At 38.6% G+C, this 23814-nt stretch overlaps 1 protein-coding gene across 1 annotated transcript; it reads right to left on the reverse strand.

The window, feature by feature from the left end:
- Positions 1-22914: 22914 nt before the first annotated feature.
- Positions 22915-23374, reverse strand: LOC118481900 (zinc finger BED domain-containing protein RICESLEEPER 2-like). The gene is made up of 2 exons (XM_035977228.1): positions 23123-23374; positions 22915-23046 (listed from the first exon to the last, which is right to left on the reverse strand). The coding sequence occupies exons 1-2, from the start codon at positions 23331-23333 to the stop codon at positions 22985-22987; spliced, it is 273 nt and encodes a 90-aa protein (XP_035833121.1). The 5' UTR covers positions 23334-23374; the 3' UTR covers positions 22915-22984.
- Positions 23375-23814: the final 440 nt, after the last annotated feature.

Consider the following 23814-nt stretch of genomic DNA (forward strand, 5'->3'; position numbering starts at 1 on the left):
CCCCGCTTTGGCCAAAGCGGTGCGTTTTGGCTTCAAATTTTACATTTTTGGCCCAAAGCTGCAGCGCTTTGGATCAAAAATGTAAATTTGAAACCCAAAACGCAGCGCAGGGCGTTTTGGGGGGGGTTAATTTTTAAAAAAAATGTTTTTAATTCAAAAACACACCTATACTTGTCGTATCATGACGTATTTTTCCATTACAAGTCATTTTAGGATGTTTATGGTCTATACGGCACGTCTCAGATAAGTTCGATCACGTGTGTTGCCATATTCCAAGTGTGATTCTGTTTTGATTTTACTTGTAGTCCAATGTGCCGTGTTGTATGTATACACGTCCTACCGGATCAGTATTTGACTTATTTTGTCATTAAATGTCGTATTATGACGTTTATTGTCACTACTGTTCCGTACTATCGCGTATTTTGGTCGTACGGGCCGTATCGGTGACATTCGGTGTCCTGACGTTGACCGTCTGTAAGTGTCGTAATATTGCGTAGATTGTCTGTAAGTGCCGTATTAGTGCGTAGATTGTTTGTTATGGCGTATTATGTCTCTATTGTTCGTATCATGGCGTATTTTGGCTGTGCGGGTCGTGTGGATGAGATTCAGGATGGCATGACACATGATAGAAGCACATCTTTTGAACAATAACAATTACAAACACACTTTTGGATTATAACTGATTTAATTGGATTACAATTATACATACTTAACCTATATCTTGAACATCTGGGAAAACATTAAGGTCAACAGGTGTGTACATTATCCTTCGAAATGCGTCGATTCGATCCTTGTATAAGTCATGCCAGGCTGCTGCACTCTCTGTTCTTTTCAAAGTCCAAAGATAGTTCGACGGAGGCATTGGATAGGATTCTTCAAGCTTTAGGTGGATGAAATGTCCACCGACGACGAACACAACCGCAACCACTTGATGAGGTTCCTCAGCTACATCCTCAGCTATATCTTTGATCAATAAGAAATCCCGTCTCAGGCGTCACCATATAATTTTTGGACTCTGCTCTACCCATTCTGATGTGCACAAAATGCAACATATAAATTACATCAATTGTGGCATAAAACTAACCCTTTTTTAGTACTAATATTGGAAAAAGTATGCTTTTGTCTTCCTTTTGTATTTTCAGGATTAAATGATCTCAAATGAACAAAAGAAGCAAAAAGACAGCTAAATCTAATATAAATACAAGAAAAGGAACAAAAGTGGCATGCCCGACCTCCTGACAGCATCTTCCCAAGCAAAACAAAGAAGACAGAAGACTGAACACGCCCCGTGCTCAGTGAGCACGGGGCCGTGCCCAAGTGTCAGCAGAAAAGACAAAGTCATAGAAGCTTCTGTTGCCCACCACGGGGCCGTGCCCAGCGAACACGGGGGCGTGGTCAACTTCCTGCAGACAGATTTAATGAAATTGCGAATTGCAATTAATGAAGAGAGAGACGCGGATGGACACGGGGTCGTGCCCAGCGGACACGAGGCCGTGCCCGAGCTTCTGTTCAGCCTATAAATAAGAGTGTTTGGAGCTCTTGCAACTCATCCCTTGGCACACCACCTCTCTCACACTTCACCCACCACCCACCACCATCACAACACCATCATCCACCACCATCATCCATTGTCCATCATAGAGTGTGTGAGTCATCTCGGGATCCAAGATTAATCGTAAGAGTTCTTGACAATCAAAGGCCATGTTTGCCTAAGTCTCTTACATCACTTGGTGAAGACAAGTGTTTAGTGTAATACTTTTTATTTTTAATCTTTTGCACTTTTTAATTAGTTTTGTATTAATGACTTTAATTACTAGTTTCTTATGTTGAAGGTGATTCTTCCTTATCGTTTGTCCGTGGTGTCTTGGCATTATTTTACTTTCTATATAAAATAAAAGATTTTCACCATTCATATCTCCATGGTCTATATGGAGGTATGTTGGCTACCTAGTCGGGGGTTAAGGGATCGATTTGGTAAGAGTCTTGCCATTGTTCAGTGTATAGATCCTGCAAAGGACCTAGGTCAAATTTAGTAGGACCTCCTTCAATACCCAAAGGTATTAGATGGCGGGGGTCCAAACTCTTTGATCCCCTCATAAGTTAAACTACTATTAAAACTTTAACCCAACTACTTAGGACTGTATCCCTGCTAACTCAGACTACTTAGCCGAGGGTAACGTCGCCATCAAAAGAGGGGCCTACCACATTATGCATTAATAACTTAATTAATTATCTTTCAATAATCCGACCCTTTAGGATTGTATCCTTGCTGACTCAAACTACTGGGTTGAGGGTAACGTCGCCTTCAAAAGAGGGGCCTACTACAATAACTAAGATAATCTCTTAAACAAGTGCAAAAGTGAAAAAATAATCAAAGGTTACACTACACACGAGTCGGGTCCAAGTGATTCATCTTGTCTATCTGTTTTATTTTATTTTATTTTTCAGCATTTTAGTTAGTTTTATTTTCTTAGTTTAAAAACCTTTTTCTAACATTTTGATTGATTAGACGTTGAGGATAAACCGGTACTAAAAGCTCTTATATCTTTGGACGACCTCGGTATGTTACCAACACTATACAACGTCCATGATGGGTGCACTTGCCCATATGTGTGTTTAGTGTTAGTAAATATCGTGTTTTATAAATTTAAAACTTGGCTAAAAAGTGTAAAAAGGGCTTAAAATATATACCTAAAACATATACACACTGACACGCATCAAGTGAACCCGGCAATAGTAGTAACCAACAAACCCAAACCAACGAACAAACTTTCAACAACCAAGAAATGAGTCACAAAATTTCCCTCAACAACAAGGTGGACGACAAAGGCTTGAATATACTATATCTCGCCTCATCTCCAGCACTGAAAAGAAAAACTCGGATCAATATCAACAATTGGAATCGAATTTTAGAAATCAACAAGCTAGTATACAAAACATTGAAAAACAAATAAATCAACTAGCTCAAAATTTATCCGAGAGACCACAAGGCGCGTTACCAAGTAATACCGAAACAAACCCAAAAGCACAAGTTCATCTCATAACATTAAGAAACCGTACCGTGGGTCCCGAAGAAGCTCCGCTACCACCAACTGAGGAAAGCACAACACCACCCCAACAAGAGAAGGCTTCTCCTCCACTTCAAGAGCCTACCAAGGCTCCTCCAGTTCCATACCCCGGTAGGTTAATTCGCCAAAAGACCAATGAGCAATTCGCAAAATTCGAAAGTCTACTAAAACAATTGCATGTCAATATTCCTTTCATCGAAGTCCTAACTCAAATGCCTAAATACTCAAAATTCATGAGGGACTTCCTCACTCATAAAAGGAAAATTGAATCATTGCAATTGTTAGTGCAGTCATCTGTCGTCTTCGTCTTATGTCGAGTCTCGAGTTTGTTGCAGTTTTGATCAGGCATGAAATCAAGATATATGAAAATGATATCTGGCCGTTTGAAGTCAAAGCTGGCCGTTTGTAGACAATGGTTCCGTTTGTGAGAGGCTTCCGTTTGAAGCCATTTCGTTTGAGTGTTAACTGTCCGTTTGAGCATGTTCAAACGGTCAGGTCAACTACTATATATAGTCCTCAAACGGTAATCATTGGTAACGATTCGAATATTTGATACCGAGGTGCTGCCAGTATTTTCTTGTACTATAATCACTGTCATATCAATAGAAAAGAGGTTTAAAGTGTATTCAAGCTGTTTTCTAGTGCGTTTCTTAGTATTCCGCCTCTGAAACGTACAAGAGCTCTTCCGATCGACTCATTCAGGTCGAAACCGATCCTACAATTGGTATCAGAGCTCAGGACGAGGAGTTCTTGCCATATTCAGCTTGGAAATCTGATTTTCTACACCTTCTGTTCAAAACCGATACTTCCCACGGTCAAAATCAGCTCAAAACTTCACACTGTGTTCGGAATTGATAACTGACAAAGCTTTGAAAGTTTCAGACTGAAAATCGAAGTAAAATTGATAAAAATTGGCTGTCCGTTTGAAATCATTCGACAAAATGATGACGTCATGAGACCTTCCGTTTGAAACCAGGTCAATCGTTTGAACTGATCGTTTGAAACAGTTCCCATCGTTTGAAGCTGTTGTCCAATCGTTTGAATCAGATTCTATCGTTTGAATTTGGTTCCTATCGTTTGAAACCAGATCCTGTCGTTTGAAATCACAACAGTTCGTTTGAAAAGTGATCCTGTCGTTTGAACAATATCTGTTCGTTTGAAAGATACTTTCTGTCATTTGAAAGTTTCCTGTCGTTTGAAAGTCAACCGTTTGAATCAACTACCGTTTGAATTGTGTTGTCCGTTTGAAAGCTGTTTAGTTTGTGAAATATGGATACCGAGTACTACAACGCATTTGCAACACCATCGAGTCTAGCTGCAGTTGTTCAAGCTATGAATTTAGATAACGAGACAGGAACTACTCAAAAACCACCAAAATTGATGAGTATCGAAGAATATCATGGATGGAAAGATCGTTTTGAAAACTGGGTTCAAGCCAACCATCTAAGATCGTGGGAGTGCATACTAAAGAAATATGTGTTACCGTGTACTGATATGCATGTTGAAAAAGAATTATCAGAATTCACGGATCAAGAACGGGTTATGTACAGAACATAAAAGATGATGATCAGTTTGCTTCAACAAGCCATCAAAGAAGACATCTTTATACTGCTTCAGCATGAAAAAACTTCAAAGTCTATTTGGGATGCTCTTCGTATTAAGTTTGATGGCAGTGAAAATATGATCAAGAGCAAGAAAGCATTACTAAAGAAAGAATTTGATCTTTTTAGTAGTTTACCTGGAGAAGATACAAAGCAGCTTATTGAACGGTACTGTCATTTAGTACGATCCATGTCGATGCTTAGTATAAAGAAGGACAGAGATGAGTGGGTAGACAAGCTGGCTGATGCGTTACCACAGAAAGAATGGGGAACGTATTTGATGATTCTGAAGAATACAGGTGTTTATGAAGGATTAACAATTGGGCAGTTTATCGAAAAGATCAAGAGTCAGAATCTGGAACAGCAGAAGATCGCTAGGATGAACAGTCCGAGTGGTCAACAGGATGTGAAAATGTACTACAAGGGTAGTATTCCGGCTCCTGAAGCTGAGAGAAGTCCGAAAATTCAAACTGCGTTCAGTGCTGGAGATTCATCTGAAAAAGCTGATCAGGGTTCGAACAACAGCAGCAGCGGGTTCTCATCATTTCCGAGTGTCAATCCCAAAGAGTCAAAGACAAGTGTTCAATCTCAGGGAACAAAGACAGGAAATGGATATGTGATTCAATGCAACATAGCTCTCAACCTTCCAGAAGGTCAAAGCTTCTCTGAAGATACTGCGAAAGACCACATGGCACTTCTGGGTTCTGTTCTGTTATCCTATGAAGGTCTGGTTGCTGGTCGGATCGGAAATCCTAGGCTCACCAAAGAGGATTACGATCAAATAGACGCCGAAGAGATGGAAATCATGGATATCAAATGGTGTCTTGCAAGTGTTCTTCGACGTGCTGAGAAGTTCAAAACCATCACCGGGAGAAATGACTTTCTTGATGCTCATGTTTCTACTTTAGGTTTTGATAAATCTAAAGTTACTTGTTTTCGATGCAGGGAGAAAGGCCATTTCAAACGGGAGTGTAAAGGTAGATAAGCTAGTGGAGCACAGAATCCATTCGGAAAAGATGACTACTACCGTAAAGCTATCTATCAACAAGTTGGTCAATCTCAAGAACCACAGACATCTCATGGAAGAAAGATTGAAGATCCCAAGAGAGCATGTTTGGTAGATTTCAGCTAGAGTGATTATATATCATCTGAAGGCAAAGCAGCTCGCATAATCGATCAAGATGATGAGAAACTACCAGAAGGTTTTAGTTGGGATATGTTTGTTGATGAAAAAGGAGAGTTCAAAGCATTCATTGCCAAGATTGTCAAAGAGCCAGATTTGTTTGCTACTTGGATGAAATCTATTGGGGTGAATGTGTCTAGTGAGGATGAAAAGTCTGTTGCGTCTGATGAAAATTCAGAAAGTACCGATGAACTTTCAGAAAGATCTGGAGAAATTTCAGAGGGTTCAGATGAGAGTTTATCAAGTTCTGATGAGAGTGTACAGAATGAGGTTGTTTCAGAAAAAGCAGTTGTATTTGACAAAACACCGTCTGATTCGGGTGTTTCAGATGCTGATTCTGAAAAATCGGTTCAATTTGATCAATCACCAGATCACAGTAGCAGTGATGATGAAGAAGAGAAACATATTAATGTTGCAAAATCTCATCTTTCTCCTGAAAGTTTTCATTTCTATTATGCAGATCGCATGGAGAAACTGAAGGAGAAAAGAGCTGCTAAAGAACAACAAAAGAAATCTGATGGTGATGTTCAAAATGTTGAAAGCGCTGCTGAGAAGATTACCGAAGTTGTGAAAGAAGAAGAGAAGTTGACTGAAGCTGAAAGGTGATTGAAGTTGTGAAAACAATCGAGGTTGAGAAGATTGTTGAAGTCGTCAAGCCTTGCGTAATGTGTTTGGAAGCTTGCAAGGAATGTGCAGCAAAAGGCGACATTATAGCTGAGTACGAAAAGAAGAAGGAGCAGTTACTGTTCAATCTCAATTATGTGAAAGAATCTTATGATGTCTTGAACAAAATAGTAACTGGTCTCCAAAAGACAAACTCAGAAAGAGAACAAGCACTGACGATGATGAATGCTGGTATGATGTCAAAGCAGAAGGCGATAAATTTCTACATCGAAGAAAGTGTCAAATGGAAGCAAGAGTTGGAAACGGAAAAGATTGAGAATGAGAGAATTAGACGTTTACTGCAAAGTTATTCTAGTTCTGATTATCTCATTGATCGTATTTACCCAACTGTTGCAGGTATGGAAGCTTTTCAAGACGAGAATCAAAAGAAGAAAAAAGATTGTGGTAAGAAACCGACTGTTAGCTATAACAAGTGTCCGCCTCCGATTTGGGATGGGTATTCTCCTAGGAAACCAAACGAGGAACAACTTGAGAAAGCAGTCAATATAAAGCTTAATACCGACACAACTAACGTTTTACCAGATAACATTGATGTCACGTTTACCTCGTCCGATACTGATTATGAGTCTGAGCTTATTAAAAAGGTGGTCGATCAGGTGTTGGACACTGATGAGGAGTCTGAGTCGAAGTCTAAGTCTGGAAAGTCAAATTCGTCAGTCAACAGTGAAAAGTCGTCGGTCAAACGGTCTTACAGTAAAGAATTTTTGTTATCGAAGGCAGATTTGAATGATGAAACATTTGAAGTTGCATACACTTCAAATGATTCGGACAAATTATACTATGACAAAGAATTTCCAATAAGAAGTGTTCGCTTTGATATGATCAAAAAGGTTTTCAAAATGACAGAAATCAATATTTCTAAAATAAAATATTTAAATCTTACTGAAAAACCTAAAAAGTACACTTCAAGAGTTCAACAACGTCTAAACAAGAAAAAGGGTTACAATTCTGGTTCTGGTTTTCAAAAGAAACCTAACCAAAATTGTAGCTACAAAAAGAAAGGATTAGGCTTTGTTCCACCAGAAAATTATAAAAATGATAAAAATTCTAAAACAAAAATAGAATTTGTGTCAGGTGGAAGCTCGGAAGATGAACAGAAGAAACCATTCTGGAGACAGTCAAATCAAGAGTTTCTTGCTGAAAGAAAGAAGAATGGAACTGAAGTGTTTTATCAAAGAGAGACTCGAACCTGTTACAAGTGCAATAAAGTTGGTCACATTGCATGGAATTGTTCGACAAATGCAAAAACAAAACAGGGAGTTTCTCAAAAACTAAAAGAAAAAGTTGTTGTTGTTGAACCACCAACAGAAAAATTTAAGGTTTTTGAAAATTCAACGTATGAGGTTGGTGAATGTTCTGAAAAGAATTTTAATAAAAAGAAAGAAAAGGACAACCAAATGTGGGTTGTTAAGAAGGTTGATGTGAATGTCGGCGATGAATCTGGTTCCACAACGCCAGAAGAGCCACAGGTTGAGGAAAAAAATTCAGTGAATAATGAAGAGTTTCCATCACTGAAGTTTGAGGAAGCTAAAAAGAAAGTTGGAAAAACTGAGATTTCAAATCAGTTTTACAATGAGAAAAAAGATTTTGATGTCGAGAAAACATTCAACGGGAATGTTAAAAAGATATTTGGGAAAATGTTAAGTGGGAGAGCAAAGGGGGTTAAAGATTTTTATGCAACTAAAAAGGCAACATACAACCCCACTGCGCAAGAGTTGAAATCCATCAAGTCTGAAAAGACTTAGATGGAAGTCTGCTTTCCATGATAGTTAAAGGACTATGCCGGAGATCCCAAGTTTATATCGTGGATCAGGAATCGGCATCATTCTAGTGTTTGAAAAGTTTATTTGAAAGATTTTGAATAGTGTTTGAATTTTATAGGTGAAAGGACTACGCCGGAGCTTCCAGGTTGGTAATTGAGAAGCAGGAATCGGCATCTTTCTGACTAATTTTACAAGTGGTAAAGAGGTTTCTGTAGATGTCTCATTCCTACAGGAAAACCTACAAGTGATATTTTTTGGTTTTACTTACAAGTGGTATTTGTTGATTATATTTTGAAGAGATTATTTTTACAAGTGATACAGAGGTTTCTGCATTGCAAATGGTAAATCAGGGACATTAAGTTGTACTTGATTTACTATTCATATGAGATTGATAAACAAGATGATGAACCATATCCCCATGCTTCATAAGTGGTAAACTTAAAAATGGTAAACACAAACTCATTTTCCGGAAAAATCATTTTGATTAAAACAAACTTAAGTGTTTTGAAATCTAAATGAGAAAATGGTTTGTTGAAAGGGGGAGTTCAGATTGTTTATGCCTAGTGAATGGAGATTTGATGTGATTCGATATCAGTTGTCAAGTTTCTGTACAGTTTGTGTTGATTTCTATGTTTTCAAGTGGGTCAATAGTCTAGTAGTTTTCAAATTTCCTTTGAAATGTGTTTGCATTTTAGGGGGAGTAGAAATTTTCAGAAAATCCAAAAACATTAGAAAATTTGAAAAAGACAAAAACATGATAAAATTTAAAAATGAGTTTCGTTGTGAAAAGAGGAAATGATAGTACATCAGTGACTGTCACAACATGCTAAAGATTTGAAACGTTAATAGGTGATAAACAGTCTTACTGTGGATATGTCAGTAGGTTTTTACACATTTAGTAAACTGTGACGAGATATAAACCTAAAGTTCAAACTTGCTTGTTCTGTGGGTTAACACAAACTTGGATATATAGGTAACCCCTGAAATCTTGTTTGAAAGGTCCCTTATTCTGAGATACTAGGTCTTTATACTCAGTGATATCTGGGGTATTATCCTGGGACTTCTGCTGTATGGAAGTACTGACCTAGTCCCCGGATAATACTTTCTGCAAATGCTTGAAAAAGCGCAGCCCTCAGCAAATCGATGAAACAATAAAATTGATAATCATTGCTGTTGTAAAAAAGATCCTCTAAAGGGGACCCACCAAAAGTCGAGCCGTCATCTCTCTGCTGAACGGAAGTTCTAACCTGAGCTCTCACGGTTTCGCATTTACCCCTTTACAGATATCAGCTGTGGTATACTCACCTGTAAGACTGAATATTTGGGATCTGGATACAGGAGTATATTCAAGTGGAGTGATACACAATTAAGTTTAAGTCTTTAAAACATTAATATCGTATCTCGAATCGATTGAAATCTGTGTGAAAATTTAAGTGGACCAATATACTGACAATCTAGGTAAATTGTTTATAACTGAGAATGTTTAAAGCTTAACGGTGTTAGTGACATGTCTCATAAACTGATATGATCCTCTTACACGAACTCACAAAAATAGTGTATGTAAATATTTCTTCTCTGCATTTCATTTCTTTACATTGAAAAATCCAAAAAGATTTTGTGTGTTTTAGCATAAATTTTGAAAAATTCAAAAAGATTTTCGACAAACTGATGTTGGAAAGCTGATTATCAAAATTCCGAGTGCTAAACATGATGACATTGTTGTGAGGGGGAGTGTGTCTAAATTGTCAAAATATATTTTTAAATCAACAATTGATTCATCGTGTGAATGATCTGAGAGAGAGTTAGTGTTGGTGCATGCAAATTATTAAAATTAGAAAATTTACTTCTGGGTTAAGAATGTGTAGGTGTAACCAAGTTTTGGATTCAGTGGACATAGCTAAAGCCAGGCATCAAGATTGATCATGTGAAGGCCAGACAACGATCCTGAAGATGTTGCTGAAGAACAAAGGAATACCAACAAATCGAGAGGGGGAGTCTGAAGACAGAGAGAGAGTGAAGCTCGGAGGACTGATAAAGACTGAAGATTGTGAAGACTCAACACTTAAGACTCGTCAACATCTGAGGGGGATTCTGTTAGTGAAGTCATCTGTCGTCTTCGTCTTATGTCGAGTCTAGAGTTTGTTGCAGTTTTGATCAGGCATGAAATCAAGATATATGAAAATGATAGCTGGCCGTTTGAAGTCAAAGCTGGCCGTTTGTAGACAATGGTTCCGTTTGAGAGAGGCTTCCGTTTGAAGCCATTTCGTTTGAGTGTTAACTGTCCGTTTGAGCATGTTCAAACGGTCAGGTCAACTACTATATATAGTCCTCAAACGGTAATCATTGGTAACGATTCGAATATTTGATACCGAGGTGCTGCCGGTATTTTCTTGTACTGTAATCACTGTCATATCAATAGAAAAGAGGTTTAAAGTGTATTCAAGCTGTTTTCTAGTGCGTTTCTTAGTATTCCGCCTCTGAAATGTACAAGAGCTCTTTCGATCGACTCATTCAGGTCGAAACCGATCCTACAGCAATTAGTTAACCTAGGCGAAGAATGCTCTGCCCTCGTACTCAACAAACTCCCACAAAAGAAGATTGATCCCGGAAGCTTCACAATTCCTTGCTCGATTGGGGAATCCCCCATTCGTAATGCACTAGCCGACCTTGGGGCTAGCATTAACCTCATGCCCGCATCAATGTTCAAACGACTCGGCCTAGGAAAAACGAGCCCTACCAAGATGAGTATACAACTTGCCGACAGGTCCGTCAAATACCCGCAAGGTGTCGCTGAAAATCTATTGGTTAAAGTCGACAATTTCGTCTACCCGGCCGACTTTGTCATACTAGATATGGAAGAAGACACCGAAGCCCCTTCATACTAGGGAGGCCATTTCTAGCCACCACACATGTAGTGGTAGACATGAATGACGGAACACTGACTTTGAAGTACGGGGATAAGGAAGTGAAGTTTGGGGTTGGGAAGAGAGTAGAGGACGATGACCCAGTCAATTACATGAAGGTTATTGATTTGAGTTTGGATGATGCTCTCCGACGGTGCAACATGGGATGCAAAACATCCCGCTAGAAAAATATATAACCTCACTTTGGGTCTAGCCAAGGACCCTTATAAACGTGGCGCACCACGGAGACATTCCGCGGAACTATCCTTAGTTTAGTTTAATCTTTTAGTTTAATTTTAATTTGCAGGAACAAAACACACTCGGAATGGTGAAGGATAACAAGGGAAATGAGAAACATCACCCCGTGCATGAAAACAGGGCCATCCGACAACAATTTCTTCATTACAGTAAGTTCAGCATGGGCCGTGTCCGCTCAACACGGCCCCGTGCTGCACAATCTGCAGAAATCGCCCAGTTCAGGTAACTGGACACGGGCCGTGTTCACTGAACACGCCCCCGTGTCCAGGCTTCTGTTTCTCTTTATTAATTTTTGTCACTGGCACCTGAACACGGGGTCGTGCCCGGTCACCACGAGGCCGTGTCCAGGATGCCAGTAACATAAAATTTTGCTTTTAACACCCTTTTTACACATTCAATCAACCTAAAAACTTATTTTTGGGACACATTGAGGACAATGTGTAATTTAAGTGTGGGGGGATGCTAAAACCTTGAATCTTGCAAGTCCTAATAAAAAGCCTTACACAAAACTCTATTGGAACCGCTAATCACCCCAAATGTTTTCAAAAATTTTAATTTTTTTTTACTTGTCTAAGTTTAAGTTGGGAATTCAAGTTCTAGCAAGGTTATATTTTTACAAGTTTACAATCGATAGCGTCGTGATAAAAAGAACCAACATAAGAAAATTATGAAACGGCATGACAAGCTTAGTTAAAATTTGATTATATATACTTGATCACATAAAAACCCTTTCCCACAAAAGTGAGTTTTGAGCCTTTATCGAGCATACAAATACATATCTTTACACTAAATGCTCATTTTTCATTTCTTGTGTGAATAGCCGCTTGGTTCGTACTACTCTAGAACTTGCCACGACAATACATTCCCGGTCCTTGCCAACTAAACCGAAGTAAGTAAATGATGGAGGCACTAGGACTAACCCTTTTTCTTTCTACACCATTATTTTTCATTTTTTTTACCACCTACCCAAAATCCCCCTAGTTAACCCCTTTGAGCCTAAACCTTTTCATTTCTTAACCCAAAACAAATCACCCTTTTTACCCACCTAAAACTTTTTATTTTACCCCCTTCTTTTAGTAACAACGTTCGGTTTTCTTATGACTTGAAAAAAAAAATATACATTTTGATGAAACCAAATAAACAAACAAGTTCATAAAAAATAACTTTGTTTGAAAAAGAATGGTTCATCAAAATAAAATGAAATTAAAAATTGAAAAAAAAATTAAAATAAAATAAAAAGTCTTTTAAAAAAACCGACGTTTTGTTACGCTTTTCGCCCTTTTACTAACCACTAACCCAACCACCCACTTTTAGCCCAAGCCTAACCCTTCACCCAAAAAGTCCTCTTGATATTTACAAAGGTATATAGTTAAAAAGGAGGAGGATTGATTGCCTGGCAAGCTTATGGTAGGAGTAAGTTCCATGCCGCTCTCGAGTGATTCTCTAAGAAAATACACCTTCGGCCGAGTGTTGAGTGATTCCCCGTGAGGTATGTGAACTTGTATATAAATGAAATTTTAAAAAGGTATGTTATGCCCTAATAAGTAATTTATCTTATGAAACGTTTTTAATAAATCATGACGAATAGGATTGTAAATAAATAAAAATAAAACTTAATTAAAGAATCTTGGAAATCCCGACACTCTATGACAAGCCCAAAAACCTTCTCTTCTACCCATTCAATTTGGGAGTGAAAAAAAAGCCACATTATAAAGAGTTTTGCTTGAGGACAAGCAAAGATTCAAGTGTGGGGGTATTTGATGTGCACAAAATGCAACATATAAATTACATCAATTGTGGCATAAAACTAACACTTTTTTAGTACTAATGTTGGGAAAAGTATGCTTTTGTCTTCCTTTTGTATTTTCAGGATTAAATGAGCTCAAATGAACAAAAGAAGCAAAAAGACAGCTAAATCTAACATAAATACAAGAAAAGGAACAAAAGTGGCATGCCCGACCTCCCGACAGCATCTTCCCAAGCAAAACAAAGAAGACAGAAGACTGAACACGCCCCGTGCTCAGTGAGCACGGGGCCGTGCCCAAGTGTCAGCAGAAAAGACAAAGTCATAGAAGCTTCTGTTGCCCACCACGGGGCCGTGCCCAGCGGACACGGGGGCGTGGTCTACTTCCTGCAGACGCATTTAATGAAATTGCGAATTGCAATTAATGAGGAGAGAGACGCAGATGGACACGGGGCCGTGCCCGAGCTTCTGTTCAGCCTATAAATAGGAGTGTTTGGAGCTCTTGCAGCTCATCCCTTGGCACACCACCTCTCTCACACTTCACCCACCACCATCATAACACCATCATCCACCACCATCATCCATTGTCCATCATAGAGTGCGTGAGTCGTCTCGGGATCCAAGATTGATCGTAAGAGTTCTTGACAATCAAAGGCCATGTTTGCCTAAGTCTCTTACATCACTTGGTGAAGACAAGTTTTTAGTGTAATACTTTTTATTTTTAATCTTTTGCACTTTTTAATTGGTTTTGTATTAATGACTTTAATTACTAGTTTCTTATGTTGAAGGTGATTCTTCCTTAACGTTTGTCCGTGGTTTCTTGGCATTATTTTACTGTCTATATAAAATAAAAGATTTTCACCATTCATATCTCCACGGTCTATATGGAGGTATGTTGGCTACCTGGTCGGGGGTTAAGGGAACGGTTTGGTAAGAGTCTTGCCATTGCTCAGTGTATAGATCCTGCAAAGGACCTGGGTCAAATTTAGTAGGACCTCCTTCAATACCCAAAGGTATTAGATGGCGGGAGTCCAAACTCTTTGATCCCCTCATAAGTTAAACTACTATTAAAACTTTAACCCGGCTACTTAGGACTGTATCCCTGCTGACTCAGACTACTTAGCCGAGGGTAACGTCGCCTTCAAAAGAGGGGCCTACCACATTATGCATTAATAACTTAATTAATTATCTTTTAATAATCCGACCCTTTAGGATTGTATCCTTGCTGACTCAAACTACTGGGTTGAGGGTAACGTCGCCTTCAAAAGAGGGGCCTACTACAATAACTAAGATAATCTTTTAAACAAGTGCAAAAGTGCAAAAATAATCAAAGGTTACACTACACACGAGTCGGATCCAAGTGATTCATCTTGTCTATCTGTTTTATTTTATTTTTTTTTCAGCATTTTAGTTAGTTTTATTTTCATAGTTTAAAAACTTTTTTCTAACATTTTAATTGATTAGACGTTGAGGATAAACCGGTACTAAAAGCTCTTGTCTCCTATGTTTATCCTGTTAAACAGCTCATCATAATGTCCTATGTTTTCCAGATCAAAGACTTGCCTCCAAATACCCCCGTTCATACGCAACTCCATTAAAAGTTGACGCCGGATAGACAAATACTTTGTTTGTTTCTGTCCTAACCCCACATCTATCGATCGAAACCCACAGTGATCATCTGGTTTCACATCCTTTATTTCGAGATGTATGGGTGAAAAACTTTTGAAATTTGACATTCATAGTTCCTGATAGCTATATCCGACTTAGGACCCAATGTGATATTGGGAAATCGGGGTGAAGGTTAAGCGGTTGTTGTTGTTTTTTTTGTCTTTGAGAGTCTTGGGATGATACGTACACACTGTGACGAGGAAGATCGTTAGAGGCGTCGAACCCACTTTCTTCCAATGGTATATACGATATTTTTCTTGCAGCTTCTGCCGTTCTTTGTTCTTGGGTCTTCAATGTTGGACGACCACGGGTGTTCATTTGAACAACAGGAGGTTTTTTGGTATTGTTGCCTGCATGAGATTTGTTTAAATTTTTCTAAGTAGCTCTTTTTCACTTGAGGAGGTGTTGGATTGATTTGTTGTTTGATTTTTTCAAATTCCGCGTCTACATCGATATCTTCAATCTTACTCCTTGCCGGCTTGGAGTCAAGCTTCTTCCCGAACACGTCTATCGAATTGATTCGGATTTACTGACCTATGAACGAAAACATATGGTAGTAAATTAGGTAGTGAAACATAAAAGCCAAGAGTCAATATGTAAACATACCGTTTTTTTCTAACTTTTTCAAACGACAAGCACATGGCAAACCACAACTGGTAAAAAGTTGGCAACCACAAGTTGCACCGTAGGCTCTCAACCCATCTTCCTTACGTCGTTGCTCGAAAGCCATAAGCTCAATAGCATATATTGAAACCTTTCGAAGTATATTTGCAAGCATGGGGTGAACCTTGTGGTGGTTAATTACTTTTCTAAGGCTTGTTTCAAAACCTCTTTTAATCTCCGTATATTGTTTCTCAACAATATGATCAACAAACCCCACAAGTTTAATCAGCGTGTTGTGATGGCTTGGAAGCTGATTTTTTTTGTAATGCATGCATGCCCTCAACTCTGTTGGTTGTAGTCTGGTGAAAGTTAAGTGTTTTGTAAGTCCATGCAGCTACAAACTTTTCATGGTACGGACCCAACCAGGATTTCTTCAGATACTCAAAAACCTCTAAAAATATAACCATAACTTATCAGGTATGTATGTATGTATGTATGTAAAAAAAAGTATTTGAATAATTATGTAAGAAATACTCATGTCCACATCCAACTTCTTTCAGCTGTGCTTCAATGTTTGCCAAATTATACCTGCATATTTCCTCTGTGGAAGACTCACACAATGTCGAAAGCGAACAAAGAAATTCTTTCCACTCCTTCTTAGTAAATTTCTCCTTGTTATTTTTATTGATATTTTGATGAATATGGAACTGACAAAGATACTTTTTCACACGCGTTCATTAGCGCCAAGTCCCTGTCTATCCTCCAAACACTTCCTTTTGATTCCGTAAACCCTATCAACTTAAACGGGTAACCTATTTTCTTGTTACCTGTTTTCTTGACTATAGGTACACTCTTGTACTCCCATCAAGACTACATTGAAACTAAACCTTGAAATTACTTCCTCTTTTATTTGATCTTTTTTAACAACTCTCGCTAAAATTAGTATTCTTTATTTCATTAACGTCTATTAGGAAACCCTAATTGAGACCCCCAAATAATATTGCATGACCCCTAAAATTTTCAGAACAATCAGAACTAGGATCAGGGCCCCCTAAAACTCAGGGGGTTATTCCCTAATTAGTATTATCCTCACAGTTTGCTGTAGGATTGGAATTTCGTCGAATTTTGACTCACCAAGGCTATGTTGGACACGAACCTACCCTACCCTAAAAGTTACCCGTCGCGCCACGCGCCAGGACCAGGTGTGTCAGGCGCGCCACGCGACAGAACTCATTTTTCAGTATACGTATCATGTGTTTGGCACTTGCATTTTGGCGTTGGTTGGAAGTAAAAATTCGTTTTGTACGTTGAGATATCATCAGTTTACTCCAAAAACACACACAAGCACGAAATTCTGCCACGATAACATGGTAATAACTCGATCACTGCTACAATTCAATGTCCGATCGAAAAAAACCAGTTCGATGGATGTTTAAGTGCTGCCTGTAATTGGGCTATACTTTGTCATTCGTCATGAAGGTTTTGATCTCGTGAGTTGTCGTAAAAGTTTTATTAAGTTACTGACCTAGTTTTCATGTGCATTGTTATTTGAATTAGGTTAACCAGGCTAAAATCAGTAGGCGAAACTCAGCCCGTCTAAATCTACAATGTGAGTCATTCTCTTTTTATCAAAGTGCTTTACAAAAACCTAAATGTTTTCCAGTTATAATTACAGGGATTAAGTCTTTGTAATCTTCAATTACTGCCGGTATGTGGAGTTTTGTATACATTACTTGAAACCCGTCACCATTGGACATCGGGTTAGCCAATGGGTGATCTGACCATAGTCACAGACATTGTCAAGTGACAAATACCGATTTGGGGTAATTGGTTGATAGAAACATTGTAATCACCCTTAATACTGTATATTATAACAATGTGTCGTTTTGTGCAACTTGAATGACTCGCCAGTATTTCCTTGCTGATAAAACCTTTTTAAAACATGTTTCAGGTGCCTACTGTGAATCAAGGAAAAGTGCTACGGAGCACCAACAAGCTTGAAGTAGTGGCTCAATAAAATAAATAAACATGTTTTGTAAAATCAGCGATTTCGTCGTGAAATTCCCTTTATTGTAAATTACAGGGTTTGTCCCGAACTATGAAATAAAATAAATTGGGCAATTTCAAGTTTCAAAAGATCCTGTTAAAAAATTCCGCTGCCAACACAATAATTACCACGGGTTTCTGTCCCGCGGCTCCTGAAACAGGTAAAACCGGGCCGGGGGCCGTGACAGAAAAAGGTGGTATCAGAGCCACTGATTTAAGCCAATTAAGTATTTAGAAATACTTAATTTTTCTAATTGCTATTTTGTGATTCTGTGAAAATTTAATTTACAAAGTTTTAACTTAGAATGGTGTGTGTGTCTTCGTGTGTGCTAACAGCATGAATGAACTATCAGAAGCCCTTCAAAACTTTACTATCCATACTACAGATATGGATACCACTGGTACTTTCACTGGATACCAGGCGGATACTGAAGAGCCGATGGTGTTCCTGGCCCAACCGCAGGAGAAACCAAAGACGAAAAAGAGAAGAAGGTTTGTACGCTGGAGGCTTGTGCGTAGAAAGAAACCAGCGGTACCAAAAGTTGCAAAGACTGAGGACCCGAAGGACAAGGGGAAAGGAATAGAGATCGGGGAAAGTTCCAGGCAAGTCCAGGAAATGCCATCATGGGAGGAGTTGGATCGTAAACTGGCACTTAGCGACCTCATCGGACCTGCCGATGAAAACCTCTTTAATTACCCAGTTGAATCACTACTTCCCGTTAATCTAGAGCCTGCTATCCCAGATCCCATTGTCAACCCCCGACCTCTACCAGGAGAGCTGGAAGAATGGTGGACCACTAACTGGCAATTTCAGAATCTCATAAATAACCCTAATACCTTTTTCCCTCACTTTGACCCAGAGCCTGCACCAAACCCACCGATGAGCAATGAGAACTTGGCTAAACTCCGCCACTATGGCGAGGAGCTAGTGGACGCAGGAAATAGAATTCGAGTAGTGGGAGAACAGATCTCCTGGAAGTACGACGAGAGGGAACGTCGTTTCTGAAGTGCCAGCTGACGGGGATAGTATGGGGTTGTGTGGTGTGTTTATATAATAATAATAATAATAATAATAATAATAATAATAAAATAATAAAATAATAATAAAAATATATAATCAGGTAAATTAACTTAAAATAAAACTTTGTAATATATCTGGTTGTACGGATGCATACTAAAAATATATAAAATCTGATAGTCGCAAGGTCGAAAATTTTGGCTATACGTGTTGGTGTGATTTTGTGCGATTATTTTAATTGCGTTTGGTTGTTGTTTAATTGTGCCAATAACTTGTATATACTGTTAACTATCAGATGGAACACGCTATTAATGAACCAGTTAATGAAGTTAATCAATCGGAACACAATAATGACGATCACTTTCTAAATCGGCAAGATATAGAAAACATCGTCGCTCAGGGAATAGCCAACGCTATCCCGGCAATTGCCGCTGCTGTTAAAAGTCCTGTTGAGCCTTCACAAGCCAACCCCAGTAAACGCACGCGCGGCGATAATTTCAGTAACAGTGTTAACGGAGGTGGCATCAATGAAAATAATGTGATTCAAGCCCCAGTACTCAAGAAAATGAAAGTTGCAACACCTGGTTGCACTTACAAGGAATTTCTTGCCTGTAAACCAGCCGAATTTGCAGGCAATGAAGGGGCGACAACCGCATTACGTTGGTTAGAGAAAACTGAAGCAGTAATTAAAATAAGTAAATGCGCAGAGGAGGATAAAGTTATGTATGCTTCTCACTTTTTCAAGGAAGAGACATTAGAATGGTGGAATACGGTACTGCAAGCCAAGGGAAGTGATATGGCCTATGCCATGAGTTGGGAGGAATTTAAGCAATTGTTGGAAAGGAAATTTTGCCCTGAATATGAAAAGGAACAAATGGCAAACAAGTTCCTGAGCCATCGAATGGTGGATGTTGACTGTCGAGGATATACTTCGAAATTCTTCGAGTATGCCAGAATTGTACCAACTTTGGCTTCGCCAGAACCGGTACTTATCTCTCGCTATATTTGGGGTTTGATTAGGGAGATTCGGGATATCGTTAAAGCTGCAAAGCCCCATACAATTGACGATGCAGTGGAGTTAGCCAACACTCTGACTGACGGGCTGGTGCGTACGCGAGAAGAAAATAGGAAAAAGGAGTTAGCCCAAAAGATTACCCAGGGATTTCGTGTGGGTAATAACAGCAATTTTAAAAGAAAGGGAACTGGGCAATCTTCCACCCCACCGTTTTGCAGAAACTACAAAAAGAAACATTTCGGAAAATGTAACGAAGTCTGCAATTTCTGCAAAGCTGTAGGGCATCGAGAGGAGGAATGAAGGAAGAAAACAAAGGTCTGCTACAATTGTGGGGAAGTTGGACATTTTAGACCAGACTGCCCTAAACTGATCAAACAAGCGGACAACAAGGCTAAACCTGCAGAAGGAACTACCAAAAAGAATGCAAGAGCTTTTCAGCTGACCACGTAGGAAGCCGAACTGATTCCTGATGTAATAGCTGGTACGTTTCTGGTACACAACGTTTATGCGAAAGTATTATTCGACTCTGGTGCAAACCAAAGTTTTATAAATACTTCATTCTGCCAAGCTCTTAAGCTACCTTTAACCAAACTTAGGCAGATTTATACAGTAGAAACAGCAGACAGTAACTCTATTAGCATAGATCAAGTTTTGCAAGAAGGTAAGATAGAACTTTCAGGTCATAAATTTTTGGCAAATCTGTTACCTATGAGTTTAGCTGGATTCGATGTTGTGTTAGGAATGGATTGGTTAGTAGCCAACCATGCTCGAATCCTCTGTGATAAGAATTCTATAGAAATTCATGCGCCATCAGGAGAAGTAATCGTGGTTGCAGGAGATAAACCACGTAAGTCTACGAAGTTCATTTCAGTAATCATTAGCACTAAGGGTAAGGAACTTAAGGAAATTCCTGTAGTATCAGAGTACTCGGATGTATTCCTAGAAGAACTTCCAGGATTACCACCAGATAGGGAGGTAGAATTTAAAATTCATTTGATTCCTGGAACCACACCCGTAGCTAAAGCACCCTACCAATTAGCACCCACTAAAATGCTAGAACTGGAAAAGCAATTAGATGAATTGCTCAATAAAGGATTCATACAACCTAGTTCATCCCCTTGGGGAGCACCAGTCTTGTTTGTGAAAAAGAAAGATGGTTCGATGAGAATGTGTATCGATTATAGGGAATTGAATAAGGTTACAATTAAGAATCGATACCCATTACCTAGGATTGATGATCTTTTTGATCAGCTTCAGTGAGCTAGGTATTTTTCTAAGATAGATTTACGCTCCGGATATCATCAGTTGAAGGTACAAGAAGAAGACATACCTAAAACCGCTTTCAGAACTAGGTATGGTCATTACGAATTTACATTTATGCCTTTTGGACTAACAAATGCTCCGGCAGCATTTATGGATATGATGAATAGGATCTGTAAACCGTATTTGGATAAATTCGTAATTGTCTTCATCGACGATATACTTATTTATTCCAAGAGTCAGGACGAGCATTGTGAGCATCTACATGCACTCTTAACTTTGTTAAGAAAAGAGAAGCTTTACGCCAAATTCTCAAAGTGTGAATTTTGGCTACAGGAGGTGCAATTTTTAGGACATATGGTGAATTACGAAGGTATTCACGTAGATCCCTCCAAAATAGAAGCGATCACCAAATGGAAGGTTGCGCAATCAGCTACGAAAGTTAGAAGTTTTCTAGGATTAGCTGGGTACTATAGGCGTTTTATTAAGGATTTTTCCAAGATAGCGGTGCCATTAACTAAGCTAACCTGTAAAACAGTTAAGTTTGAATGGGGACCCAAGCAAGAAGAGGCTTTTAGGATTTTAAAGCAAAAGTTAACAAATGCCCCAATTCTAGCATTACCTGAAGGAACAGAAGATTTTGAAGTTTACTGTGATGCTTCTAAGCTAGGATTAGGATGTGTGCTAATGCAACGCAAAAAGGTAATTGCGTATGCCTCAAGGCAATTGAAAAAGCACGAAGAAAACTATACGACCCATGACTTAGAATTAGGAGCAATAATTTTTTCCCTTAAGATTTGGAGACACTATCTGTATAGAAGTAAGTTTACCGTTTATACAGATCATAAAAGCTTAAGGAACATATTTGGGCAAAAAGAATTAAACATGAGGCAAAGAAGATGGATGGAAATTCTAAGTGACTACGACTGTAATATTCAATATCACGAAGGAAAAGCAAATGTAGTTGTAGATGTCACACCCTGGCTTTGCGGAAGCGTGGGTTTATTTGGTGTGACTTCTTAATACCATAGCTTAATCACAACAAAGCTATGAAAGTAAAACCATGATGTTCATCAATTGATTCAAGTTTTAAAAATAAAAATACGACAACATTGTTTTCAAGAGTCGACACATGCAACGAAAATACAACAAGACATAATAAAAATATTGTTCATACGACACAACCATAAAACATGAAATAAACACAGCTTAAGACTTGTGACTCGTCCAGGCAAAAGTCACAATCTCTAAACTCGGATGACATCATTCTTCTTACGCAGCTTGACGACATAGCATACCTTGCCAGATCCCTAATTTCCTGAAATACATGTAATTTGAAAAATTAACAAAAAGTTGAGCGAGTTCATGTAAAAGTGAGTATGAATAAACCTTTGAAGTGTGTATAAAAGTCCCTGGTATGTAGCAATAAGGAAAAAGAGATCACCAATGGGTTGCAAAGCCACTGGTATGTGTGAGAAAGTGCAGGGAAACTCAAACCTAGCAGATTTGTACCGGGCTTCCGGCTGTAAGACACAGTCACCTCTATGGGCCTCCACGGCCTCACCGGTGCGGGCTCGCTACACCCAAATAGATCTATCACTCTTGTGTCCCTCGGTCCTAACAAAGAGGATTAATGGCCTCGAGCGTTATACCCACCCCTCACATGATCTAGTTGTACTAAAAACCCTCCCTACGCTAACCATACCATGTAATGAAAGTTGTAATAGTTGTCGCATGTATTTCACCCCCGAAGTATAAAACTGAATAGGGGTGTGCATGGGTCGGTTTGGGTCGGTTTTGGGTAATAACCATAACCATAACCGCGATGTCGGTTATGGAAAAGTCATAACCATAACCGCTCGGTTATGGCGGTTTCGGTTATGGCGGTTTTGATGGTTATGGTGGTCGGTTATGGGTCGGTTAACCATGAACTTGGGTCTAGCTAAATTTAGCTCAAAACAATATTATCCATAAATATTAATACTTTTAATCACCGAATGTTTTAACCAAAAATGACATAATCCATAAACTCAAACAAAGTTTTAACCAAAAACACCAAATACTCAAACAAAGTTCAACCAAAATGACATAATCGTTCAACCAAAATGACATAATCCATAAACTCAAACAAAGTTTTAACCAAAAACACCAAATACTACGTGGTGGAAGTTTAATCCCAATCTCCATCTCCAATGAAAGAGTCTTCAATTGTTCTCTTTTCCGGTGACAAATCTAAAAAAAACATATTCAATTATGCTTTAATATTAAGTAAAAATAAATAATAAAGTAAAAATAAGTGTATTATTACCTTCTTCTATTTTCTCTAAGTTGTCAACCAAGTCTTGTAATTGTACTCCATGAACTTGAGTATTTTGTAAATCCTTTGGTAAACGTCGTATCCAATCTTGTGAACAAATTAAAGACTCGGCAGTTTTTGGCGTAAGAGAGCTTCTATAAGTATCTATGACGCGCCCACCGGTACTAAAAGCGGACTCGGATGCCACGGTTGAGATTGGCATCCCTAAAACATGTCTAGCTAGTTGAGAAAGAACCGGAAATTTCTTTGAAATTAACTTCCACCAACTTAAAACATCAAACGTATCATCTCCTTTTACCATTTTCTCAGTTCCATCACGCAAATATACATCAAGTTCACTAGTATTAGCCCCTCTTCCGCATTTTTTCTCCAAATATTTCAAATAACCCTCCTCTAAATCAACAACTTTTTCACCATCAACCGAGCTAGAAGATGAAAATGTATCTTTTTTCTCATTCGATTTATCAATTTTCATCTTATAAGCATTAAACAACTCTACCAATGCTTTATCAACTTTATCCTCAATCTCCTTACCTTCCTTAGAGTCCTCACCATGTATGAGCTCTAAACAATAATTGAGATAATGCATTTTATTCCTAGGGTCTAAAACTAATGCCACATACAATAATAGATTCATATTGGCTAAATTTTCCCAATATTTTTCATATTTTGCTTTCATTGAT

Source organism: Helianthus annuus, chromosome 9 (genome assembly GCF_002127325.2).
Source record: "Helianthus annuus cultivar XRQ/B chromosome 9, HanXRQr2.0-SUNRISE, whole genome shotgun sequence".
Taxonomy (NCBI): Eukaryota; Viridiplantae; Streptophyta; class Magnoliopsida; order Asterales; family Asteraceae; genus Helianthus; species Helianthus annuus.

What these genes read in the sequence shown, in the direction of transcription:
- LOC118481900 (XM_035977228.1), bottom strand. Translation starts at nt 23,333, where the DNA reads ATGCCAATCTCAACCGTGGCATCCGAGTCCGCTTTTAGTACCGGTGGG. An exon ending in CTTAGAGAAAATAGAAGAAG is followed by an intron (nt 23,047 to 23,122) that starts GTAATAATACAC and finishes TGTTTTTTTTAG; the next exon opens with ATTTGTCACCGGAAAAGAGA.